The sequence below is a fragment of the Mesocricetus auratus genome, unplaced genomic scaffold, assembly GCF_017639785.1.
Source record: "Mesocricetus auratus isolate SY011 unplaced genomic scaffold, BCM_Maur_2.0 Super-Scaffold_100010, whole genome shotgun sequence".
Taxonomy (NCBI): Eukaryota; Metazoa; Chordata; class Mammalia; order Rodentia; family Cricetidae; genus Mesocricetus; species Mesocricetus auratus.
The window spans coordinates 79,116,665-79,137,366 of record NW_024429194.1 but is presented as its reverse complement, the minus strand read 5'-3'; the positions used below and the strand labels follow the sequence as shown (position 1 = coordinate 79,137,366).

The 20,702-nt window shown below is 53.9% G+C and overlaps 1 protein-coding gene across 2 annotated transcripts in view; it reads left to right on the top strand.

Annotated features, from left to right (window-relative positions):
- The window catches only part of Gramd4 (GRAM domain containing 4), a 76,389-nt gene that overhangs the window by 53,128 nt on the left and 2,559 nt on the right, over positions 1 to 20,702 (top strand). For both annotated transcript variants that reach the window (XM_005067064.4, XM_040754025.1), the window contains exons 4-18: positions 4,320 to 4,440; positions 7,206 to 7,279; positions 10,127 to 10,259; positions 10,974 to 10,999; positions 11,729 to 11,820; positions 12,865 to 12,956; positions 13,996 to 14,044; positions 15,452 to 15,523; positions 15,943 to 15,986; positions 16,053 to 16,162; positions 16,281 to 16,435; positions 17,545 to 17,689; positions 18,588 to 18,681; positions 19,438 to 19,522; positions 20,601 to 20,669. In XM_005067064.4, the coding sequence (XP_005067121.2) occupies positions 4,320 to 4,440; positions 7,206 to 7,279; positions 10,127 to 10,259; positions 10,974 to 10,999; positions 11,729 to 11,820; positions 12,865 to 12,956; positions 13,996 to 14,044; positions 15,452 to 15,523; positions 15,943 to 15,986; positions 16,053 to 16,162; positions 16,281 to 16,435; positions 17,545 to 17,689; positions 18,588 to 18,681; positions 19,438 to 19,522; positions 20,601 to 20,669 (1,361 nt within the window). The remainder of the gene's footprint in view (positions 1 to 4,319; positions 4,441 to 7,205; positions 7,280 to 10,126; positions 10,260 to 10,973; positions 11,000 to 11,728; positions 11,821 to 12,864; positions 12,957 to 13,995; positions 14,045 to 15,451; positions 15,524 to 15,942; positions 15,987 to 16,052; positions 16,163 to 16,280; positions 16,436 to 17,544; positions 17,690 to 18,587; positions 18,682 to 19,437; positions 19,523 to 20,600; positions 20,670 to 20,702) is intronic.

Below are 20,702 nucleotides of genomic sequence, written 5' to 3'. Positions count from 1 at the left end.
AGGGAACCCCAGAGCCATGGCAGTGACAGGCTTACATTGCTGGGCATCCAAAGAAAGTTGGGACTGCTAACAGGCCACAATCAGAATTCCAAGGCCTGAGGAGGGACACTGGCTGCCATGGCCCTCATCCCATAGGGAGGCTGGGTGAAGATGGCTTTACAGGCAGCCAGCTCAGCGCTTTCTGCTTGGCGGGCTGTCAGCCTTCCTCCTGATCCTCCTCTAGGAGGAGCAGGAGAAACCCATAACTGGGTTTGTATTGCTTTTGTGCTGTGGAACGCCCGGCCCTGCCAGCGCTGCATCTGACCTAAATGTGTCACCGTGGGGTGGAAGCTGGCCCACATTACCCAGACACCGGGCCTCATCATTTAAGTTGCAGAGAGAGGGCTTTGCAGGGAATCATTAGCTGAGTTCATGGGGGGAAAAAAAGACTCAGGAATCCAGCTGGTTCTACATGCTTAGCTCTCTGCACCATCAGGACAAAGGGCAAAGCCTCTCGAGCTCTGCTGGGAACAGACAGGCTGACTTGCTAAATTGGCAAGGGCTGCAGTGGACCCGCCCCCGCAGCTGAGCCTCTAATGGCTGGGAAGGGCAGGTGATGCGAGAGCTGGGTTCCAGCAGCCAGGCGTAGAAGAAGCAGTGTTCTATTGCAGGGCTGAGCTTCCTGCCCTTGGGGTCCTGGGGGTAGCTAGAGGCATTTGTCAGGAATACACTAAGAGGTCGTCAGTTCCTGTAAGGGGACCGCACACATGCCCTTCCACACCAGCAAGAACATTCTGTGGACCCCCCTCACCTTCGGAAGGGGTCTCGGAAAGTGCCCACATCTGTCTCAGCAATGCCAATCATCTGCCGTGAGTGGAATATGGTGATGAGCCTTCAGGATTTAGTGACACCAGGAAGACACAGACATTCAGGGGAGGCCAATTAAGGAAAGCCCAATTTCCTGTTCCTGACTGAGCAGCGCACAGTGTAGAGAGAGAGAGAGAGCATTGCTTTTATCTTCACATGGCCTGGGATCCAAGAAGCCACGGGGTGGTGGGGGTGGTGGAGGATCAGGTGATCCTGGCAGGAAAGTATCGGACCCCCCAGCCTCAGCCCTCCTCCCTCAGTCTCTGCCTCCCACCCCCCAGCAATGATGTAAGGTTTCCCAGCTCCGTTTATCCCATGCTGGAAGCATTGTATAGAAACAGAAATGAGAGGTAGGGATGCTGGAGGCCGAGTCTGCTCACACATCTGTTTCTCGTAATTGTTTTTTAATATTCATTTATTATTTTTATATGCACATGTGCTGGATAGTTTTACATCAACTTGACACAAGCTAAAATCATCTTAGAGGATGGAACCTCAATTAAGAAAATGGCTCCATAATAGCTCCTGTAGGGCATTTTCTTAATTGGTTATTAATGAGGAAGGGCCCAGCCCATTGTGGGTGGGGCCATCCCTGGGCTGTTGGTCCTGGGTTCTATAAGAAAACAGACTGAGCAAGCCATGAGGAGCAAGCCAGTAAGCAGCACCCCTCCATAGTCTCTGCATCAGCTCCTGCCTCCAGGTTCTTGCCCTGCTTGAGTTCCTGTCCTGCCTTCCTTCAGTGATGGACCATGATGTGGAAGTGTAAGCCACATAAACCCTTTCCTTCCCAATTTGCTTTTGGCTATAATGCTTCATCATAGCAATAGAAACCCTAACTAGGACAGTATGTGTGTGCCTGCGTGAGTTTATGTACACCACATGAGTGCTGATGCCCAGAGGCCAGAGGGCATTATATTTCCGGGAGCTGGAATTACAGGTGGTTGTGGGCTCTCTGATGTGGATGCTGGGAACAGAACCCCACTTTAAGATTTATTTCCACACCAGGCCATGTGCAGTTGCCTTGAGTGCATGCCTGATTGCCTGGCTGAGTTGGCTGAGCCGGGTAGATTTCTACCTTTGGGAGAAAAGCTCATTGGTCCATCTTAGTGGAGGCTAGCAGATGGCTGGTCTATCCACCTGCTCATTTAGTGAGCCCCTGTAGATCTCCTGCTGTATCTATCCCAGGCTGCAGGAGGGGTCAGGCAGCTGAGCGTTGGGTCTTGTGGAGGGAGTCTTCTGGCCTATCTATCTCAAGTGATCATACAATCTCTATGTTGTAAAGAGGTCCAGGCTGTCTTAACTTTCATCCATCTCCATGACCCTCTCAGGAAAGGGCATAGGCCAACATGGTCTCCCCTCAAGGGCTCTGCTGGCTAGGGCTTCAGGCCAGGCAAGGGCTAGCATCTAGGCTTACCCAAGGGACCTATTCAGTGTGCCTGAGGCTGCTTTCTAGGCCCCACCCAGACATCTGCTCTGGCCAGCATATTCTCTCCAGTCAGTGTCCCTGGAACTTTGACAGAGGCTAAGGCATAGGAACTCCGTATCTACCACTGAAGCTGTGTGTAACTGGGCCCTCACAGCTGCACCAAGAGACAAGGGGGGATTGAGGTAGCTTTACCTCATAGCTAGGATTAGCAATGGGATGGGTGGGATGCCCTGTGAAGTCTAGGACTCACAGGCTGAGGATTCCAAAGGCCCAGGACCCTCTGCTACCTCTGTAGGCAACAAAACTCTTAGCACCCTCATTCTCCCGTGTCAGTGTTTCCAGGAATCCTAGTACAATACCAGGGTCAGCATGCTTGATGTCTAGGGCCCTGGTGGTGCTGTATACATATGCCCTTTGAGTGATCAGGGCCTTGGCCCTTGTGGAATTCACATCATCCCTCATGTACCCCCATCACTGTACTCTTCTAGGGCCTGGCCAGTCCAGAGTATGTATCCCTGTAATCAGATCACCTGTTTACACTGCTGAGTTTTCACTGAGCTGTCCCCACCTATCATTCTTTTACTGTGTCCTTGACATCTTGAGCTGGTCTGGGCCTTGCGGCTGAAGACAGTGAGAGTAGAGTCCTCCTTCTGGAACCTCCTGGGATGGTGGAGTGGAGTCAGAGAAGCCTGTGAATGAATGTGGAGATAGACACATGACTAAGAGCATGGAGACTGGCATGTTCTTAGGAAGGAAGGCCATGCTTGCTGTGTTCTTCGCCTGTGTGGTTCTGGTCACCCAGAACCCTGAGGAGTGTCACAGCTTCCCTTCCCTAAGGTAATATCCTGCATGGTCAATGTCGAGGGACAGTGTGTAAATGTCTCCCTACATGCGTGACAGGTTATGGAATGCCAAGGGTGCCTAGTGAACACACCTTAGGACTCTGCTCCTGATTCTATCCTGCCCTGTCTGCCCTGTGGGGCAGGGTCAGCAGACTGAGGGACCTCTGTCCCTCTCTACCCTCACTGAACCTTAGAGGGCTGTTTCTGTTCCAGTCTACCTTTCTTCAAGGATTCAAGAGTGCCCAGAGCAGGGCAGAAGGCTGTCATTCAAGACTCCCTCCCGCCTCCGCTTTGTCTGTGGGGACCATGGGGGAACCGAGCACATAAAAAGTGGTGTGTTGAGGGTGATGGCCCTTTACCACCAGAATCCTGACTGCATTAAACTAGGACCCCTCTTTTCATGTCAGCTTGGAAAAAAGAGGGGGTCAGACCTCACACAGTTGTGGGTCTGGGACATGAATGTGTCCTCATGTGCTCAGAACAAAGGGCAATTCTGCAGTGACTTTGACCTTATGTTTTGGTCTCTGCAGTTTGAGGCTACTACCCTCCTCAGCTCCTGGCTTCCTCTGCCCTCCGAGCTGCCGGGTTTCCTGCCTAACACCCCTCCCCCAGCCACCTGCAATCTGGCTCCTTAGTTTCATGCAGGGCTTGACTCTGATCTGACGCTCATGAGGGTCTTTCCAGGGGTACCCCACCCCCTTCCCATACCTCTTACTACCCCCAGGCTCCTCTGCAGTGACATGGCTTGAAGCTGGCTTGTCTCTGTTCTGCTGCTGGCACCTCCTGGGATCTTTAACCTTTCTGTCACAGTCATGTTGACCCAGTCACATGTGGTGTATGCCCCAGGGTGTCCTGTATGTTGGTGGCTTGGTTAATGGCTTGTAGTTCTTGGTACCATTATTGAGCACAGTAAAAGTCCTTACCCATGTCTTGTCCTGTCAGTTGTGTAAAAGGAATCCCAGTTTAGAATCCCCCATCACACAGAGTGTGTACCCAGAGGAGGGGTCAGAGAGCTGCTAACATCCTCGCAGACAGCAGAATGGGACCAGAGCACACTTACCAACTGAGCACTCGGCAAACTCGAGAAAGTTCAAGTGCTCCAGCCCCGTACAGAGCACGAACCTGTCTGCTGGTCGTGAGCTGGGCAGTGCTGTCAGAGGGGACAGTGGGCCTAAGTGCTCATCACCTGGCTCTTCTCTTCACAGAGGAGGAGCTCCGGAAGCTTCGGGAAGAGACCAACTCAGAGATGCTGCGGCAGGAGCTCGATCGGGAGCGGCAGCGCCGGATCGAACTGGAACAGAAAATGCAAGAGGTGCTGAAGGCCAGGTGACAGCCACATTCATCTTTTCTTACTACCATAATGGTGGTATTTGTAAAAGGGACAGGGGTATTTGGCTCATAGTTCTAGAGTTTGAAGAACACGGTACTGACATTGGTTCAGCCCTGGTAAGGACTCATGGTGCATGGTGGGAGAGTGTATAGGAGAGAGATTACATCCTGCTGGAGGCCAGACTGGGTCAACCACATTTAGTGACCCTTTGGTGACCTTAGTTTAGGGTCTCAGAGAACTGTATTAATTCCTTCCCAGGGCTGCTTCTAGGACCTGAGAACCTTCTACCAGGTTCAGTCTTTGAAAGGTCCTCAAACTCCTCTAACATCATATCAAGAATTGAGCTTCATGAACCCTTGAAAGAGAAGCTACAGTTTAAACTACAGCATTCACCCTGTCCTCAGTGGGCAGGGTTTCCTGGACCCTCAGCTTGGATCCTTGATACGACCATGGGCTAGGAGAGGTGGGAAGTAGGCCATCTGAGAAACCTTGTTCTTGGTCCCTGAAGGGTAGCAAGGTGAGTCGTGTTGCTGGCCCGATGGGGCTCCCCCTCCCCCAGCACCTTCACGGTGTACGGCCTCTGTAAAGTTGCCCGCCCAGCTCACACCCTCATCGTCACAGGCTTACCCAGTGGGGGCCATTGCCACCTCAGCCTCTGCGAGTGACGTTTACAGGTGGTAGCTTTTCCTTGGATGAGTACTCTAAGCGCTTAGTCCCCGGAACACCCACAGCCCCCTTGCTCATTCATTCCACTGACCACGCTCATAGTGTGGCCTCTCTGGCTGCCTCTGTCAGGAGGTGTGGCAGTACAGAGCATCACACAGGCAGCAGACAAAACTCTGGGTGCTGGGTCCCTCTGCACAAAGCCATAGTGCCACCTGGAAGATAAGGCTGGGGGCCCAGGACCCCAGCTTTCTCAGCTTGACACCCAGCCACGGTCCCCTCAGCCCCTGTCTCTGCTAGGCCATAGTGAACGACTCTCAGCAGTTTTGGGCACACACTGCTGCCTCTGGAATACCCCAACTGGACCATCCTTGTCCATGGAGACTGAGTGTCTTCCTTGCTGGGATTTTGCCCCCTGAGTTTGAGCCATGCTGGTCATAGCGCTCACAGCTCAGTGCCAGGCTCTTGTGTGGTCATGTCCACTTCCTCCCGGGTCTCAGTCCACGGAAGCAGCCCTAAGAAGCCCAGGCCTTGGGGATGCCTGTTCCTTGTCCTTGACATTCCTGGTGACAGTTCATTCACTTTGTGGCAGTTGTTAGTCAGGCCACCCTGTCCCCCAGCCCAGATCACTGTGGCGTGTGGGGAGTTCTCCAGGGAAGGGCTCACCGTGAGGGGTCTGTGTGAGGAGGAGAATCTGTCTTGTCTTTTAGCCCTCGCTGCAAGACCGGCGAGGCCTCAGCTAGAATTCTCCTGGGTTGAACTCTGACCTTAGAGATTAACAGAAGTGAAATGGTCTTCTGTTAAATATATAAGATGCCCTTTTCCATGATGCTGCCCCAGCTTCCCATGAAGGCCAGGCTATCCACTGGTGGTCCTTGCAGGAGCACTCAGCTAACCCTGTCCCTGCTACCGCCCCAGCAGCCTCAACTTCTCTTGCTGACTGCCTGTCCCCTAATCTCAGCCCCACTCTAAGGATCTCGCTCTCCTCTCTCGCCTTTCTTCCTTGCTGGGTGAGCTTGTGGGGCCCTGAGAGTGTACAACTCAGATGTGGATAAGAAAGGGTCATGCAGGTTGTGACCCAGGAAGTAGGAATTGAAGGTCCTAGGAGAACCAATCGGCCCCTTCCCTGCTTCATGCTGAGGATGGGGAAGGGGGGGTTGGGAACCTCCTGGCATCCTGAAAGTGGAGGGGTTGGAGGGGGGGACATTTCCAGGTGGAGGCTTCCTCATTCCTGATCACGTTAGTGAACTTTGTGGGTGGGGGTGGAGAAGGGCTGTGTAGGGACATGCAGTGCACACATCCATATACCAAGCAACACTTGTACATGTACAGACCACATACCCCACAGATACACATATGTATACTCATTGTACCTGGAAGCTGCAGATCTGCAGTGTAGAGCCTAGGAACTGTTGGCTGCAGGAAAAACTACTGTGTGCTTGTGGCCCAAGCCAGTGCAGGGTAAGATGACAGATATCCTGAAACTGCAGAGGAGGGCATAGCCAGCTAGAGAAATGGGACAGAGATGGTGACCCAGGCTGCTGCTGGGATATAGTTCCTGAGTGTGCAGTTGAATGTATGTGACTATCAGGATCAGACAGGTAGCCAGGTAAGACTCCAGGAGAAGACAGAGCCTCAGTAAAGACGATGATGATCTTGTGCTGAGCGAGGCGGGGGTGGGGGCTGGAGGGTGGGGACCAGAAAGCCAGGGAGATGTCTGGCATGGTCTAACTAGACCCCCACTCAGGGATGTTGGAGTATCATCCAGCTGTGGCTTCATGTGGTGCTGGATAACAAGGTGTGGTATTCTTGTTAGTAAGCTATTTTTTATCCCTGAGTTTAAGGATGAAATAAACAACTATGTTATAATTAATGGGAAAGGTGAACCTCTTGTTTATGCCACTGCTTGCCCGTTGAAACCAGAGCATGCGCCCATGGAGGAGGCACCTTTGCACTTACTGGGCTCTGTCCTAACCAGCACTCCAGCCTTCTCGGAGGCTTCAGGGGCCGGTGGATCCCACCTGTCACTGAAGTTCAGTTTCACACCATGCTGCTGCAGGCGTTTGCACTCCTAAGCTTTGTCTTTTTCATGTTTAAGGTCGGAGGAGCAGCCCACACAGCCTCAGCAGCCGCCGAAGGGACAGAGCCAAGCCAGCAATGGCACCGGCACAGGTAGACCCCTGGAAGGGATGGTTCTCTCCCCAGCCAGGCCTCTCCTGTGTGGGAATCCCCTGCCATCAAAACGGGGTTAGCGTCTCTCACTGTGGCCTTGTGAGTCATTGCATATGCTCAAGACACTCCAAAGGTGATCTCATTTCCTTACACAAATGCCACGTGTTGTCTACTTTGGCCTGACCTCCTGAGAGGCACCGAAAGGTCCGCTGGTTTCACCACAGTGACTTGATGACTTGTTCCCTGTGACTGGCCCTTCTACGTGGGGATTGAGTGGACTGTGGCGGGCCATGGCAAGGAATGCCCTGACCTCCCAGGTCAGGAATAAACCCTTTCTCCTCCCCTTGCTTCCTGCCTTTGTGGCCACATCCATCTTGCGACACCTCCATCAGAGGAGCCAGGAACTCCATTCTCTCTGCAGTTCTTGTGGGCCCTGCCCACATCCTCACAGCGTCTCTTCTGCATGCTCACCATTCACAGGGCTCTCCCTCCCTGTGCCAGTAAGCCCGGCATAAACCGTGGCTTAGGTCATTGGCTTCAGGCTGCCCGCATCAGGGAGAGGCGCAAAAGAGGAGGCATCTGCGAAGGTTCTCCCAGATCGGCCTCGCTGCACCCACTGGCAGCCGGCCCCAGTGAAGGTTTGGCAGTTACATCCTCTGGGGCGTGGCCTCCTCGGGCAATCTGGAGTATCTCTGGCCGGTTCCCAGGCTTAGATGCAGAGCCCTTAGCTTGTGAATCTTGGTTAACGAGTCAGGAGCAGTACAAGAGACCCTTACTGCTTGGTGATAGTGAGGATTGAGAAGTATGGGGTCAGAAGACCCCCAGCTCCTTGATCCATCACAGGGCTGGGGACCCCTTGTCCTCTTGTCAAGGTCAGGCCTAGTTGGTTTTTTTTCCCTGTGTTTAAAAAAGAAATATGTGAGTGTTTTTGCCTGCATGTATGTCTGTGTACCGCATGAGTGCCTGGTGCCCAGGGAGGCTAGAAGAAGGCATTGGGTCTCTTAGAATAGTCGTGAGCTGCCGTGCAGGTGCTTGGGAATTGAACCGGGGTCCTCTGGAAGATTAGCTAGTGCTCTTAACCACAGAGCCATCTCTCCAGCCTCCCAAACCTAACCTCGATTTCCATGGTCTCCAGGTGTGGTGGGCTGTGTGGAGCTGTGCCTTCTCTATCTACACTGTGGCCCTTGGTCATCCTCCAAGACAGGGAGGATGTGGCAGGGGAGAGGGACACCCCTGGCTCCACCACACCCAAGATAAATGAAGGAGGCTGGCCATCTGGTGTGTGCATGCCTCAGCCGATCCCCGAGCCTCGGGTGCACGCCTGTTGGATGAAGCACTTGAGGCCTTTCCCTTCCTAGGAACTTCCTGAGGGGTATGGGTGTGTTGGCTTCAGGACTGGGTGGAGACTGCCCCCTTTAGGCAGGTGGCCATGTTCTCTGTATCTGGGGGTCCACAAACCACAGATCCTGTCTGTGTTTTCTGTTCTACATTTTTGATTGCATGAGCTTTCTGGTGTAGCCCAGGCTGATCCTCTTGCGTTAGCCTCCCGGGTGCTGCGGTTGTAGACGTGCAGCGCCATGCCCAGCATGGATTTCCGTGTTTAAATCACTTTCTACGTCTTTAAATGGTTGAAGAAGAAAAAGCAAATAGAAGGAAGAGTATTTCTCAATGAGTGAGCCTTCTGTGAGTCCCATGTCCATAAGCAGTCCAGGTGAAGCACGGGCTGGCCAGTCTTTTGCCTTTGGACTGCCTTTGGCTTCCAGACAAGCTCGCCTGTCCACCTAGACCTACCCGAAAACCTTGGGTGGAGTATAATAGGGCCCGATAAGCCTAAAGGATCCACCTGCCTCAGTAGCCCCAGGGGGCACACACTTCAGTCCCCACCCTGGGCCTACAACACACCTGGTCTATTTCTTTACAGTTTTAATCGACACATGATATCTGTACCTATTTGTGGCACTACAGGTGTTTGGTGACCATGTGCCTGCCATTTCCATTCTCTTAAATTATGGTGGGGCGGCATCCCACGCAGGCAATTCCACATCTTGTTTCTTCTGTTTAGCTAATTAATTAAGTTAATTAAAAAATTTAAGACAGTGTCTCTCGGTGTAGCCCTGGCTGTCCTGGAACTCAAGTTGTAGACCAGGCTGATCTTAAACTCACATAGATCTGCCTGCCTCTTCCTCTCAAGTGCTAGGACTAAAGGTGTGTGCCACCATGCCTGGCATCCACATCTTGTTTTCTTAAGGTATAGTCGGGAGATATCACAGGGCCCAGGCCAGGCAGCTTTCTCCCTGGCCTTCTCCCACTGGGGCTTCCATCTATGGTCTCAGTTGAAAGTGAGACACAGTCACTGTGAGCTCGCCCCAAACAGCAGCTTGATCTCTGGGCCCTGTACCCCAATGCATACACTCGCTGGTCTTTAAGACCTGATGTGGTGACCCCACTTAGCCACTTCCCAGGCAAATCAGAGGTAGATGGTACAGACTGCCACCATGGTCTGACATGGCCTAGACATAAGCCCAAGGCTGCTGGAAAATTGAGATCTGGAGATTTCTGGGGTCAGGTGTGGGGATGGAGACATCATGCTTTTGAGGGTCTCTGTGGCTAAGGTGGCCCTGGCCTGCAGTTTTTGGTTTGCACCTAGTATCTTCAGGGAGCTAAGCTCTCAAAGTCTTTCTGGCTGGATCCCCTGACAACTTGTTCCATAGTAAAACCCTCACTCTAAACATTTCCTGTACCCCCACCCAGACTGGCATTTTCTGTGAGACCACATCCCTGGTCCAGCCTGAGAAGGGATTGTGTGGAGCCTGCAGTCCCCTCTCTGATCTCTACTCCTTTCCACAGACCGTAGCAGCCAGGGGCTGTCAGCCCGTGTACAGAAGTGGTTCTATGAGAGGTTTGGAGAGTATGTGGAGGACTTCCGCTTCCAGCCAGAGGAGAACACGGTGGAGACGGAGGAGCCCCTCAGCGCCCGCAGGTAGGGGCGCCTCACCAAGCCCAAGGAGCTGTGTGCTAGGGACAGGACTCTCTGCACCAATCTTTGGTGGGCTGGTCAACATTGATATCCTGCTGAAATGGCTGCCACAAACTTCTAGAGTCCCCCTGTGCCCGTGTTTCTGGGGCACCTCCACAATGGCTGACTTGTGGTTTGAGACAAAAGTCACGTGAAGCCGGGTGCTGGTGGCGCACGCCTTTAGTCCCAGCACCCAGGAGGCAGAAGCAGGTGGAGCCTGAGGCCAGCCTGGTCTACAGAGTGAGTTCCAGGGCAGCCAAGGCTACACAGAGAAATGTCGTCTCAAAAAAAACCACACGGGGCGGGGGGAAGTCACGTGAGAGGCATGTGTCCAGTGTCCACCATAGGATGGGTCATGAGTCTGGTCAGTATGCAGTGGCTCCCTCATAGACCCTGGGGGCGCTGGAGAGCCAGACCATCAAGGTGCTCTTGAGGTGGATGTGACAGATGGGAGGACTGGTCTGTTGTGGTGTCACCCCCACCTACATAACTTAGGAACGGGCAGTGGGGGCACTCAGCATTGTGCATGTCACTCACTGTGCATGCGTCTGCAGGCATGGGAGGGTCCCAGGCACTTGGGCGTCCCCCTTGCTGCCCGAGTACTAGTGGTGCTTGCACAGCCGGGCATCCTGCACACGCTGGTAGCTTCACACTGAACCTTATCTCTCCCTCTCTCAGGTTAACTGAAAACATGCGACGATTGAGTAAGTACTGCGGGGCTTGGTGTGGGAGAGTGGGAAGAGGGGAGCTGAACAGACCTCTCCAGAAAAACATCTAAGGACAGCTCCTCCCTTGCCCTCCCTGTGATAAAAGCCTGTAGTGGGCATGTGCCTGAGACATACCACAGTCAGAGGCTGATGGGGAGCTGAGCCTGCTCAGCATTTAGACACTGGTTCTCAAAGTTCTCAACCTTCCTAGCTCTGTGACCCTATCATACAGTCTCTCACGTTGCGGCGACCTCCGCCCCCACCACAACCACAAAATTATTTTCGTTGCTACTTCATCACTGTAATTTTGCTACCTTTATGAATGGTAATGTAAACATCTGTGTTTTCCAATCAAACTAGGTGACCCTTGTGAAAGGGTCATTTGACACCCAGAGGGGTCTCGACCCACAGGTTGAGAATTGCTGATTTAGGGCGAGAGGCGGCTCTGTTCTCTGGTGCCCCTCAGGCTCCACGGAGTGCAGATGACATCATTCTTTTGCTTTCCCTTTCTCCTGCTACTTTAGCTGGGGCAAGTGGCAAGTCTCCCTGTGGGAACCAAGGGTAATTGGTCAGGAAGGACAGTAGCCGCAGGGGCCTTCAGCGGGTTGGGTCTTGCATTGCTGAGCTGGCTCCGCTTCTAGCTGGAGGGGGAGGCATGTGACGCCGCTTGTGTGTTAAGAGGCAGGTCAGCACTGTGCTGACCCTTGCTGTCTGTTCTGTCCCCAGAGCGTGGTGCCAAGCCGGTCACTAACTTTGTGAAGAACCTGTCTGCCTTATCCGACTGGTACTCCATCTACACCTCTGCCATCGCCTTCACCGTGAGTGTTCTCCCAGGCTAGGTAGGGCCAGCAGGATGCCTAGACCAGGCTTCCTTGTGAGGCCCCCACAGGGCAGCCCTCAGGCAAAACTGTCCCTTGGGCTCTGGGTGTACTTGGCCTCAGTTTCTCCATCAGCAATATGGGTGTGTAGTGGTCACGGTGTTGTATCATAGACCCCTGGAGACATAATGACTGCTGTCTCTGCATGGCATGTACCTCACAGCAGTGTCCTCAAGAAAAGCCTTTTGGCTCTCTAATTGGTTGTGACCTGAGGCTTGGCCACATGGACTCCAGTGGCAAGACCAGGGAAGCCCCAAACAAGGCATGGTGTCAGAAAGCTGCACCCATCCACCGCCAGAAGGAGCCTCCAGTCTGGGCGCTTTCCAAAGGATTCACAGTTAGTGCCCTCCTTCTGAGGAGGCCCATCTGCAGGGCTTTCCCAGTTAGTCTTAGCCTCGGAGGTTCCTAAGACAACCCTACCCCTGGGTCAGGCCCTCTGGTTCCCTCCCAGGGACTCACTGCCCAGCAGGGAGACAGGGCCTTTGCAGCTGAAGCTGTGGGAGACGGCCCCTTCCCCTGCTCCCTCACAAATGCTCTGAAAGGTTTTCCTGGCTGAGGTCCACATGCTGTCTCCCTAAGAAACACACTCTTTTGTTCTAGCCTGCCCAGTCTGAGTGTCAGTCAGGGCCTCGGGCTCCATGTCGACCCCCATGGCAGCTCACCTGTAGTCCTCAGAAGTGGTGAGCCACCTCATCAGCTGGCAGAACCCACACTGGGGGCAGGAGAGACATCTCCGTGGGGCCTGGCCACCATCTTCTGATCCCTACGTACACAGGCCTGCCTGTCCTGCCCACTCCCCTCTCTGCTCTGGAAGCAGCCTTCCTGACTGCCACATCCCACACACCCTCTTTGTTCAACAACCTGGACATTTGGAGAGCTGGGACTGGGCTCCCTGATGAAGGGTCACCTTATTGTTGGGAGGAAGCAGGCCACCGTTTGGCCCGCCTGACCCCTGTCCCTCACCTTCCACCCTCTCGCCCTCAGGTGTACATGAATGCTGTGTGGCATGGCTGGGCCATCCCCATGTTCCTGTTCCTAGCAATTTTGAGGCTGTCCCTCAATTACCTCATCGCCAGGTAGGTGGGCGGGGCTGTCGTGTGGCCACACCGCAGCACACGGCTCCCCTGTGTGCCTGCTTCCCATCCCGCTGTAACACAGATGTGTCGTGCACTGTTGTTTGTGGGTGGTCCCCTGAGAGGCTCTGGAGACTTTAGGGAGCAGGCAGTGGGTGGCTGAACAGCAGCATCACCCCAGCTCCCTCCCTCCCTGAGGTGCATGTGCTTGGCAGGAAGCTCTCCCCAACCCTGGGGTGGGTGGGGGGTGGGTGAGGCTGCGGGGCTCTGCATCCCATGAACGTCCTGACGGTTCTTGGTTGTGAGAAGGAAACGCTGAGCAGGCGAAGTTGGAATTCACAGTATAAAGCGGCGCACACACCCACACCTGCGTGTCGGGTGCGTTACCCCACTAAGTCTGAGGCCCTCCCCCCATTTTTCTGTGTCCTCACTGAACACCCCTTTCTGGGGAAGCCACATCTGGGGTGAACCCTTGCCTGCACTCCTGGCTTGCTCCTAGGAGTGAACCTTAGCTTTTTGCCCTGGCTTGTGGACGAGCCCTTGACTCCGAATTTCCTCTCAGCCCCCTCAAAAGATTACAAGTCCACTCTAGTCCATCCCCTCTGTGCCTGCCACAGGAATCCATTTGAAAACTATTTTTGTAGGAAGCACTGAAATGCCTTTGAAGCAGGCGTAAGTCCCCATTACCCACAGCCCCCACTCACCATTAATCCATTAACACCATTGCTGATGTTAATAAAACTTTATTAACAGACCAGTCAGAGGGCACAATGAGTTCAGGCAAGCACTGTGGCTACTTTAGTCAGTCACAATGTTGGGCTTCTCCCTACACACGATGGCTACTGTTGCAGTAGAGGGAAAATAAGCATGGATGCCCCAGTGAGGTCTCGGATGAGCAACCAAGCTTTAGGAGTCTCGTCTATGTGGAGAGCCTGGGAGGAGCAGACAGCCCCTACTCTAGCCGGCAACTCAGCTGGAGGCTCGATTTTTGACCCCCAAAGGTGACGCTGTTTCCATGGTTTCGGTGGCTTCTGTTTTTCAGGGGCTGGCGGATACAATGGAGCATTGTGCCAGAAGTGTCTGAAGCTGTGGTGAGTCCTAGTGGCAAATGTCCCTCTGTCTTAATTAGTCAGGACCCACAACCTGGGCCACACCACAGGGAGTCCAGATGAGCATTCTTGCCCTGACAGGGGTTTTTTAGAGGAGGCCAGCCATGCCAGCCCTAAGTTCCAGGAGGCTACCCTCCCCGACCCTCGGCTGTATCAAGCTTCACTGTCTAGAAGCAGATTGACCTGTCCATCTGTCCTGGGTGATGTTTTCTACCAGGAATTGATGTGGGGGCAATAAGGGAGCTACTATATCCCCCCATACAGCCTACTGGGTGGGGAGGTGATCAGGATGTCACACGAGTAGTCTGTCTGTCCTGGGTACTGGAACCTCAGCCTGGCCCCTGCCTGGCTTGAAACTCAGTCACACCTGCTTGTTGACAAGGCCACGAGTAGCTGGGCGTTGGTGGTGCATACCTTTAATCCCAGCACTCTGTGAGTTCAAGGCCAGCCTGGTCTACAAGAGCTAGTTCTAGGACAGCCTCCAAAGCCACAGAGAAACCCTGTCTCAAAAAACAAAAACAAACAAACAAAAAACAAGGCCATGAGTACTTTTATACTACAGGAGGGTAGCTGTGACAGAGGCCCTTCAAATCCGATTATTGACAGAGGTTTACTCTAAAGGGATTGTTGGGCCTGTGGGGCAGAGGGAGGCCATGATGCCTCTGGGCATACCTGACAGTCTGTGGAGTTCCTGGGGAATGGGGTGGTCTCTAAGGAGGCAAGCCCATGTCTTGCCCAGCCCTGGGACTGGAAGACCCTTAGGAGATTCTTACTGAAGCAATAGAGCAGTGGCTCTCATCCTTCCTGATGCTGCAACCCTTTAATACTGTTCCTCATGTTGTGATGACCTCAGCCATAAAATCATTTCCATTACTACTTCATAACTGTAATTTTGCACCTGTTATGAATCGTAATGTAAATATATAATATGCAAGATATCTGATATGTGACCCCTGTGAAAAGGTCATTTGACCCCACCAGAGGGGTCACAACCCACAGGTTGAGAACTGCTACAATAAAGAGTCATGTGAACTTCACGTAGGCCTGGGCCTCAGTTATGCGGCCTGTCAAGGAGTGAGTGGGGGCAGTTTCTGACAGCATGTACCATTGGCATGAGCTGGGAGATTGACTCAGGGTCCGCGGGCACTGCATCTGCTCCTCCTGTGGGGACCTGCAGCCTGCCCACCCTCTGCACTTGGGCCAGGCAGCAAGCACAAGGGGAGATTCCACCCTGAGCCCAGCAGAGGTCTTTGCACCCAGTCCTCTGGCCGGATGGGGACCGCAGCGACCCACAGATCCCTGGGGCTGGGAGCATTCCTGCTGTTTTGTCAGTAATTTTTCTGAACTGTTAAATTCCAGTGGAAAATTCTCTCTCCCCTTTGACTGAAGGAACCTGCAAAGGAAGACCTCACCGTGTCTGAGAAGTTCCAGCTGGTACTGGACGTTGCCCAGAAAGCACAGGTACCACTTCTGGGCTTGCCGGTTACCCCAGGAGGGAAGAACCCTCACATGTCTGTGGAAGGTTAGCCTGTAGTGCCACGCCTGTTCTGGTCGACCATTCTCACTCTGGTGAGGTGGCAGGGGAACGTGGCTTCCTGATGACTCTCTGGCCTTATGTGGATGGAGCCTTTCACCACGAGGGCCCAATACCCCTAGAATTCAGGGCTGAGCATCCCCAGAAGTTGGGGCCCAATATAATCTGCCTTCTTGTTACTTCCAGTGGCCCTAGCTTTAGACCAGACAGCTCAGACCTGGGAGTGGCGGGGCAGGACTAGAGGGTTCTGGGGATGTGGGCTGTGTATTTCCCTGGAGCCCTCTGGGTGTGTCTGTGACTGATAGGTACTCGGGCTTGTGGTCACTGCAGTTTCTTCTTCACACAGAATCTCTTTGGCAAGATGGCCGACATTCTAGAAAAGATCAAGAAGTAAGTGGCTGTCCCCACAGTGAGGGTGGTGTGTACCACCCCACCTGACCTTCATCTTCCTTCTAGCTTGTTCATGTGGGTGCAACCCGAGATCACACAGAAACTGTATGTCGCTCTGTGGGCCGCCTTCCTGGCTTCTTGCTTCTTCCCTTACCGCCTGGTGGGGCTCGCTGTTGGTAAGGAAAAACACCACTGTCCTGGGAGATGGTTAGCCCAAAGGTCACACAAGGAGGGGGGAATGGGCCAGGGTGCCCACCCTTTGTCTGAATCGATATATTCCTGCTTTCCCATCAGGCCTCTATGCTGGCATCAAGTTTTTCCTAATTGACTTCATCTTCAAACGCTGCCCGAGACTTCGAGCCAAGTACGACACACCCTATATCATCTGGAAGAACCTCCCCACTGACCCCCAGCTCAAGGAGCGTGCCGGTGCCACCGTGTCACGCAGGGTGAGGCCCCCCAACCCCCTGAGGAAGGTGCAAGCAGAACTATGAAGCTGATGTGCCCTGACCTCTGGCTCTGCATCTTCTGCTCACCTGAAGCCTGGTGTTTTCCAGATCTTACCAGCCTTTGAGATAGATGGTGGAAAGTACCGTGGGGTTTCCCCTTGTCACCGCCTCCTTTGTGTCAGGGCCAGGCAGCCCTGGAGGAGTGGTCCGGTGTATTCTCCCCAAGGTCTTAGGTGGGTGGGGTGCTCAGGCCCAGCAGTGTTCCCAGGAATGTGTAAGAAGTTATATTAGAGTCTCCGTGTGAGTACTCCCTCAGGAGCGAGTGTCCCAGTGCCCCTCAGTTTTTTGTGGGACTGAAGCACTGAGTTGAGTTGGGAGGGTCACACTCTGGGGTCCCGTACAGCAAAGATTGTTGGGAACCTGAGATCAACCGTAGGCCAGAGCAGCCAGGCCTGGAGCTGACTCTTTTCCTACAGGTAGAGTTCACCCCAGGACACAGCTCGTTCTTTTTTGGGACAGGCCTATTTTAGCCCTGGAATGGCTGGGACAGGGACTTCCTTTAGGATATGACTGGAGGCCACATCACATGTACCCCCTTTTTTTCTTTTGTGATGGTGACATGTCTGTCTGTTGTCCCCTTCCTGGCCAGCTGTCAGGGCATGACAAGGTACTGTATCTGTGTGGAAGCCCCCTTGGGTCTGCTGTGAGCCGATGTGGTGTCATTGCTGTGTTGTGATTGGTTTTCTAGTTGTGTGGCCAGTTGACTTCTAAAATGTCACTTTTAACTGACTTAGTGCAGAACCCATGTGTCCTTGTGTTTTGTGTGCTGGGGCCCATGCTTAGATTCAGCACTCTGGCCCTAGGAAGCCTGTGAGCATCTCCAGGGGAAAATGCCACCCTCCACCCCATTTAGCCCAGGTAGCAAGTGAAATTTCAGGGCCAAAACTGAAACCGGCCTGTCGGGGCTGCACCTCACGTTTTCCTAAAGGGATAGAGCCTGTCAGTCAGTTTACAGCTTGTCTAGGCAGGGAAGCTAGTGTGTCCCAACACCAGCAGCGGCGCCAGCTTTTTCTCTCTAGAGCCTGATCAGGACTGTGTGTTGTTGGCAGCTGCAGACAACCTCATCACGGAGCTACGTCTCCAGCGCTCCAGCTGGTCTGAGTAAGGATGAAGATGCTGGCCGCTTCCACAGCACCAAGAAGGGCAATTTCCATGAAATCTTTAACTTGACTGAAAACGAGCGTCCACTAGCAGGTGAGTGAGTGTGTGCTGAGTCCATGACCCAGCCGGTCACGGAGTAGGTGGAAGTAGATGGGGGAGGGTCTGAGCCCAGGCCAGAGGCATGACCCCGCCTCAAGGGCAGGCTGAAGTAGATGGGGTGGGGTCTGAGCCCGATGGGGCGGGGTCTGAGCCTGGCCAGAGGCATGACCCCGCCTCAAGGGCAGGCTGAAGGAACCAGTGAGGAAAAGGCCCAGACTTAACTTCCCAGGAGAGGCAACATAGGAGTGGGGTCTTGGGTTGTTCCGGGAATCAGGAAGAGGTATGACATCATAGTCCCTGTCCTATGTTATCCGCATAGATTCAGGTAGGCCTTCTTGAAGCAGGAATCCCCAGGGAGTGTGGCTCAGCCCTCCCCCACCTGCTGGGGAGTCCCATGTCATTAGCATCTAGGTGCAAACCTGAAGCCTGTTCTCTAGCCCAGGCATGTTCTGGCACTTTGACTTGAGTGTACGATCTGTCACAGGTACCTCAAGACAGCCAGCCTTCTGGAAAAGTGCTCAGTAAGTGCCTGAGAGGCAGGGTTCGGAGTCTGGCCCCCTTTCTTGAGTCTTCTGCACTGTAGGCCTGAGGCAGTGAGGGCTGCAGCCTGATTGGTTACTGTGAGAGGAAGCCGTTTCCCCAGACACTAGGTGGTCTCACTCCTGGCAGGCCTCCCTCCCCCCACTGTAGACTCCGTGGTGCTGGGATGGAACCCCGGGCTGGCCCATGCTGGGTGAGCACTGTGACCCCATCAGCCCGCACTTGGGCCTTTTCTGATGGTCCCTTGTGGATGTTGGTACCTCTTTAACAAGTCGGTGCTCACAGGCACCGACATAGGTCAAGGCCCAGGCATTCCAGAGGAAGGAAATTCCAGGTTCATTTTCTCCATCAGTGTGTGAGAATGGTTGGCGTTGCTGCCTCATAAACAGAGACCGGAAGATGCCCACGGACTACATCAGGAACGGGGTTCTGTACGTGACAGAGAAGTGAGTGTCGCCATAGGCTGAAGCGTGCCGTGACTGTCGGGGAGGAAGTGGGGGAGGGTCCTCCCCAGGTCCCAGACACATGCCCAGGTCCAGCAAAGCCGGTTATGCAGTGCTACAGCCTAGCCTCCGTTCCCCACTCCACCCAGCTGCCTGGCCTTCCTGACCCCATTCTTGGACCAGCAACCCCCCTCCCTTGGGCTGATGGGTTCTCTCATCCGGGATGCTCATGTGGGGTCAAGGCTGTTCAGATGGGCAAGGGGTATAAGCTCTCAGGCAGAGGACTTTATAGTGACCATTGAGTTCATGACTCCTTGCTGTCTGAGGCTAGGCTAAAGGTAGCTTTGGCATTTCTCTCCTGTGTGGGAGAGTGCCTTGTCCTTGCTATACCTCAGCACCCCCATGGGATTTGAGGGCTACAACAGGGATGGGGTGTATGGTCATCTTCATGGGGCCCTTTTCCATCCTGTCTCCCGTATATGCAGCAGTAGCCAAAGCCCCAAACACCTTCTCACCCTACCAGCAAAGTTGGCCCAGGAGAGCCTGGGGGGGGCCTCAGGACACCTCCCTGCACCTCCCTGCAGCTCCTGCTGGGAGTCTTCTGGGAGAGAAAGGGTGTTCAGTTTCTTCCAGGTGCTGAGTGTGGTGGGTCACTGACAATCCCACGGGGCTGTGGAGGCAGTCGGGGAGGACCCTACTTAGCAGGAGCCCCTCTGGTCCGGCTGCCATCTCGTGCCTCTGCATTTCCTCCCCGTCTAGTTATCTGTGCTTCGAAAGCTCCAAGTCTGGGTCCTCAAAGAGGAACAAAGTGATCAAGCTGGCGGACATCACAGACATCCAGAAGGTGGGTGCCCACCCAGCCTGGTGCACTTCGGGCCTGGGGTGCCGGGGGCCCAGAGCTGGAGAGGTTCGTGGATATGACTCCAGGGTTGGGGGTGGGGTGGGGGCGCTATCTAGAGGCTTCTACCAGTGTTGCAGCTTGTCTTCTGGAAGTCTCTATGCAGAGCCCGCTAGCTTCTTCTGAGATAGTTGTGCACCCTGGGCCGCAGTGCAGTCTCAATTCTCCCCCATTCCTGGGAGTCAGCAGTTGCCCTGGACACTACGATACCTGCAGAAAAGTGCAACAGCGAGGTTTGCCTGAGCTATCATGCCCCCCCCCGAGAAAGGATCTCAGGTAGCCCAGGCTGACCTTCAACTCAGTTTATTTTGTGCTGCTGGGAATCAAACTCAGGACTTCATACATGTTTAAAAAAAAAAGGCATTCTACTAACTGAACTACGTCCCAGCCCTTGCTGTGTCTTGAAGGGAGAGTCTGAGTTTCTGTCACAGACCTTCCACCTGTGTCTGAGACTGCTTCCCTCGCCCTACCCCCCAGTAAACATTGGGCTCCTGCCACAGGCACTTATGAATGAACACAAAGATTTATATCCATGGAGTAAGGCTCAGCAGTTTCCCTAGACAGTTGGCATGTAGTGTGTGCAGGGCCTGGAGGGGGCATTCACGGGGAGTGTTGTTCTCTGGAACATGAATCTATTGAGCATGGAGCCAATCAGCTTTCCCAACTGGGTAGCCTGGGTGCATGCCGACAGTCTAAACGCGAATAGTCCTAGTACTAGCCTGTGTTCATTCCAGATTCACTGTCAGGTAACCAGAAGGCCAACAGCCAGGGCCATGATCATCCTAGCACCCTTAGTGAATCAGCCATGCTGACAGGTGGCTTCACACAAACTATCAGCCACCGGAGTGCGTGGGGGACACCGCAAAATCAGGACACAGCCCTTTTACCTCCTGTGACTGACATGTCCTAGGCCTCTATGGGGCTTTGCGTCTGGGTGTCTGGCAGAGGAGAATGCCCTGGGCATAAAGGGCTTCACCCCTGTCCTTGGGGGAGGCTGATGGTGATGGCTGTGCTTGCCTTTCAGTACAAAGTCTTGTCCGTCCTCCCTGGCTCAGGCATGGGGATTGCCGTATCAACTCCATCAACCCAGAAAGTAAGTGCCTGGCAGATGAGCCCACCCCACCCC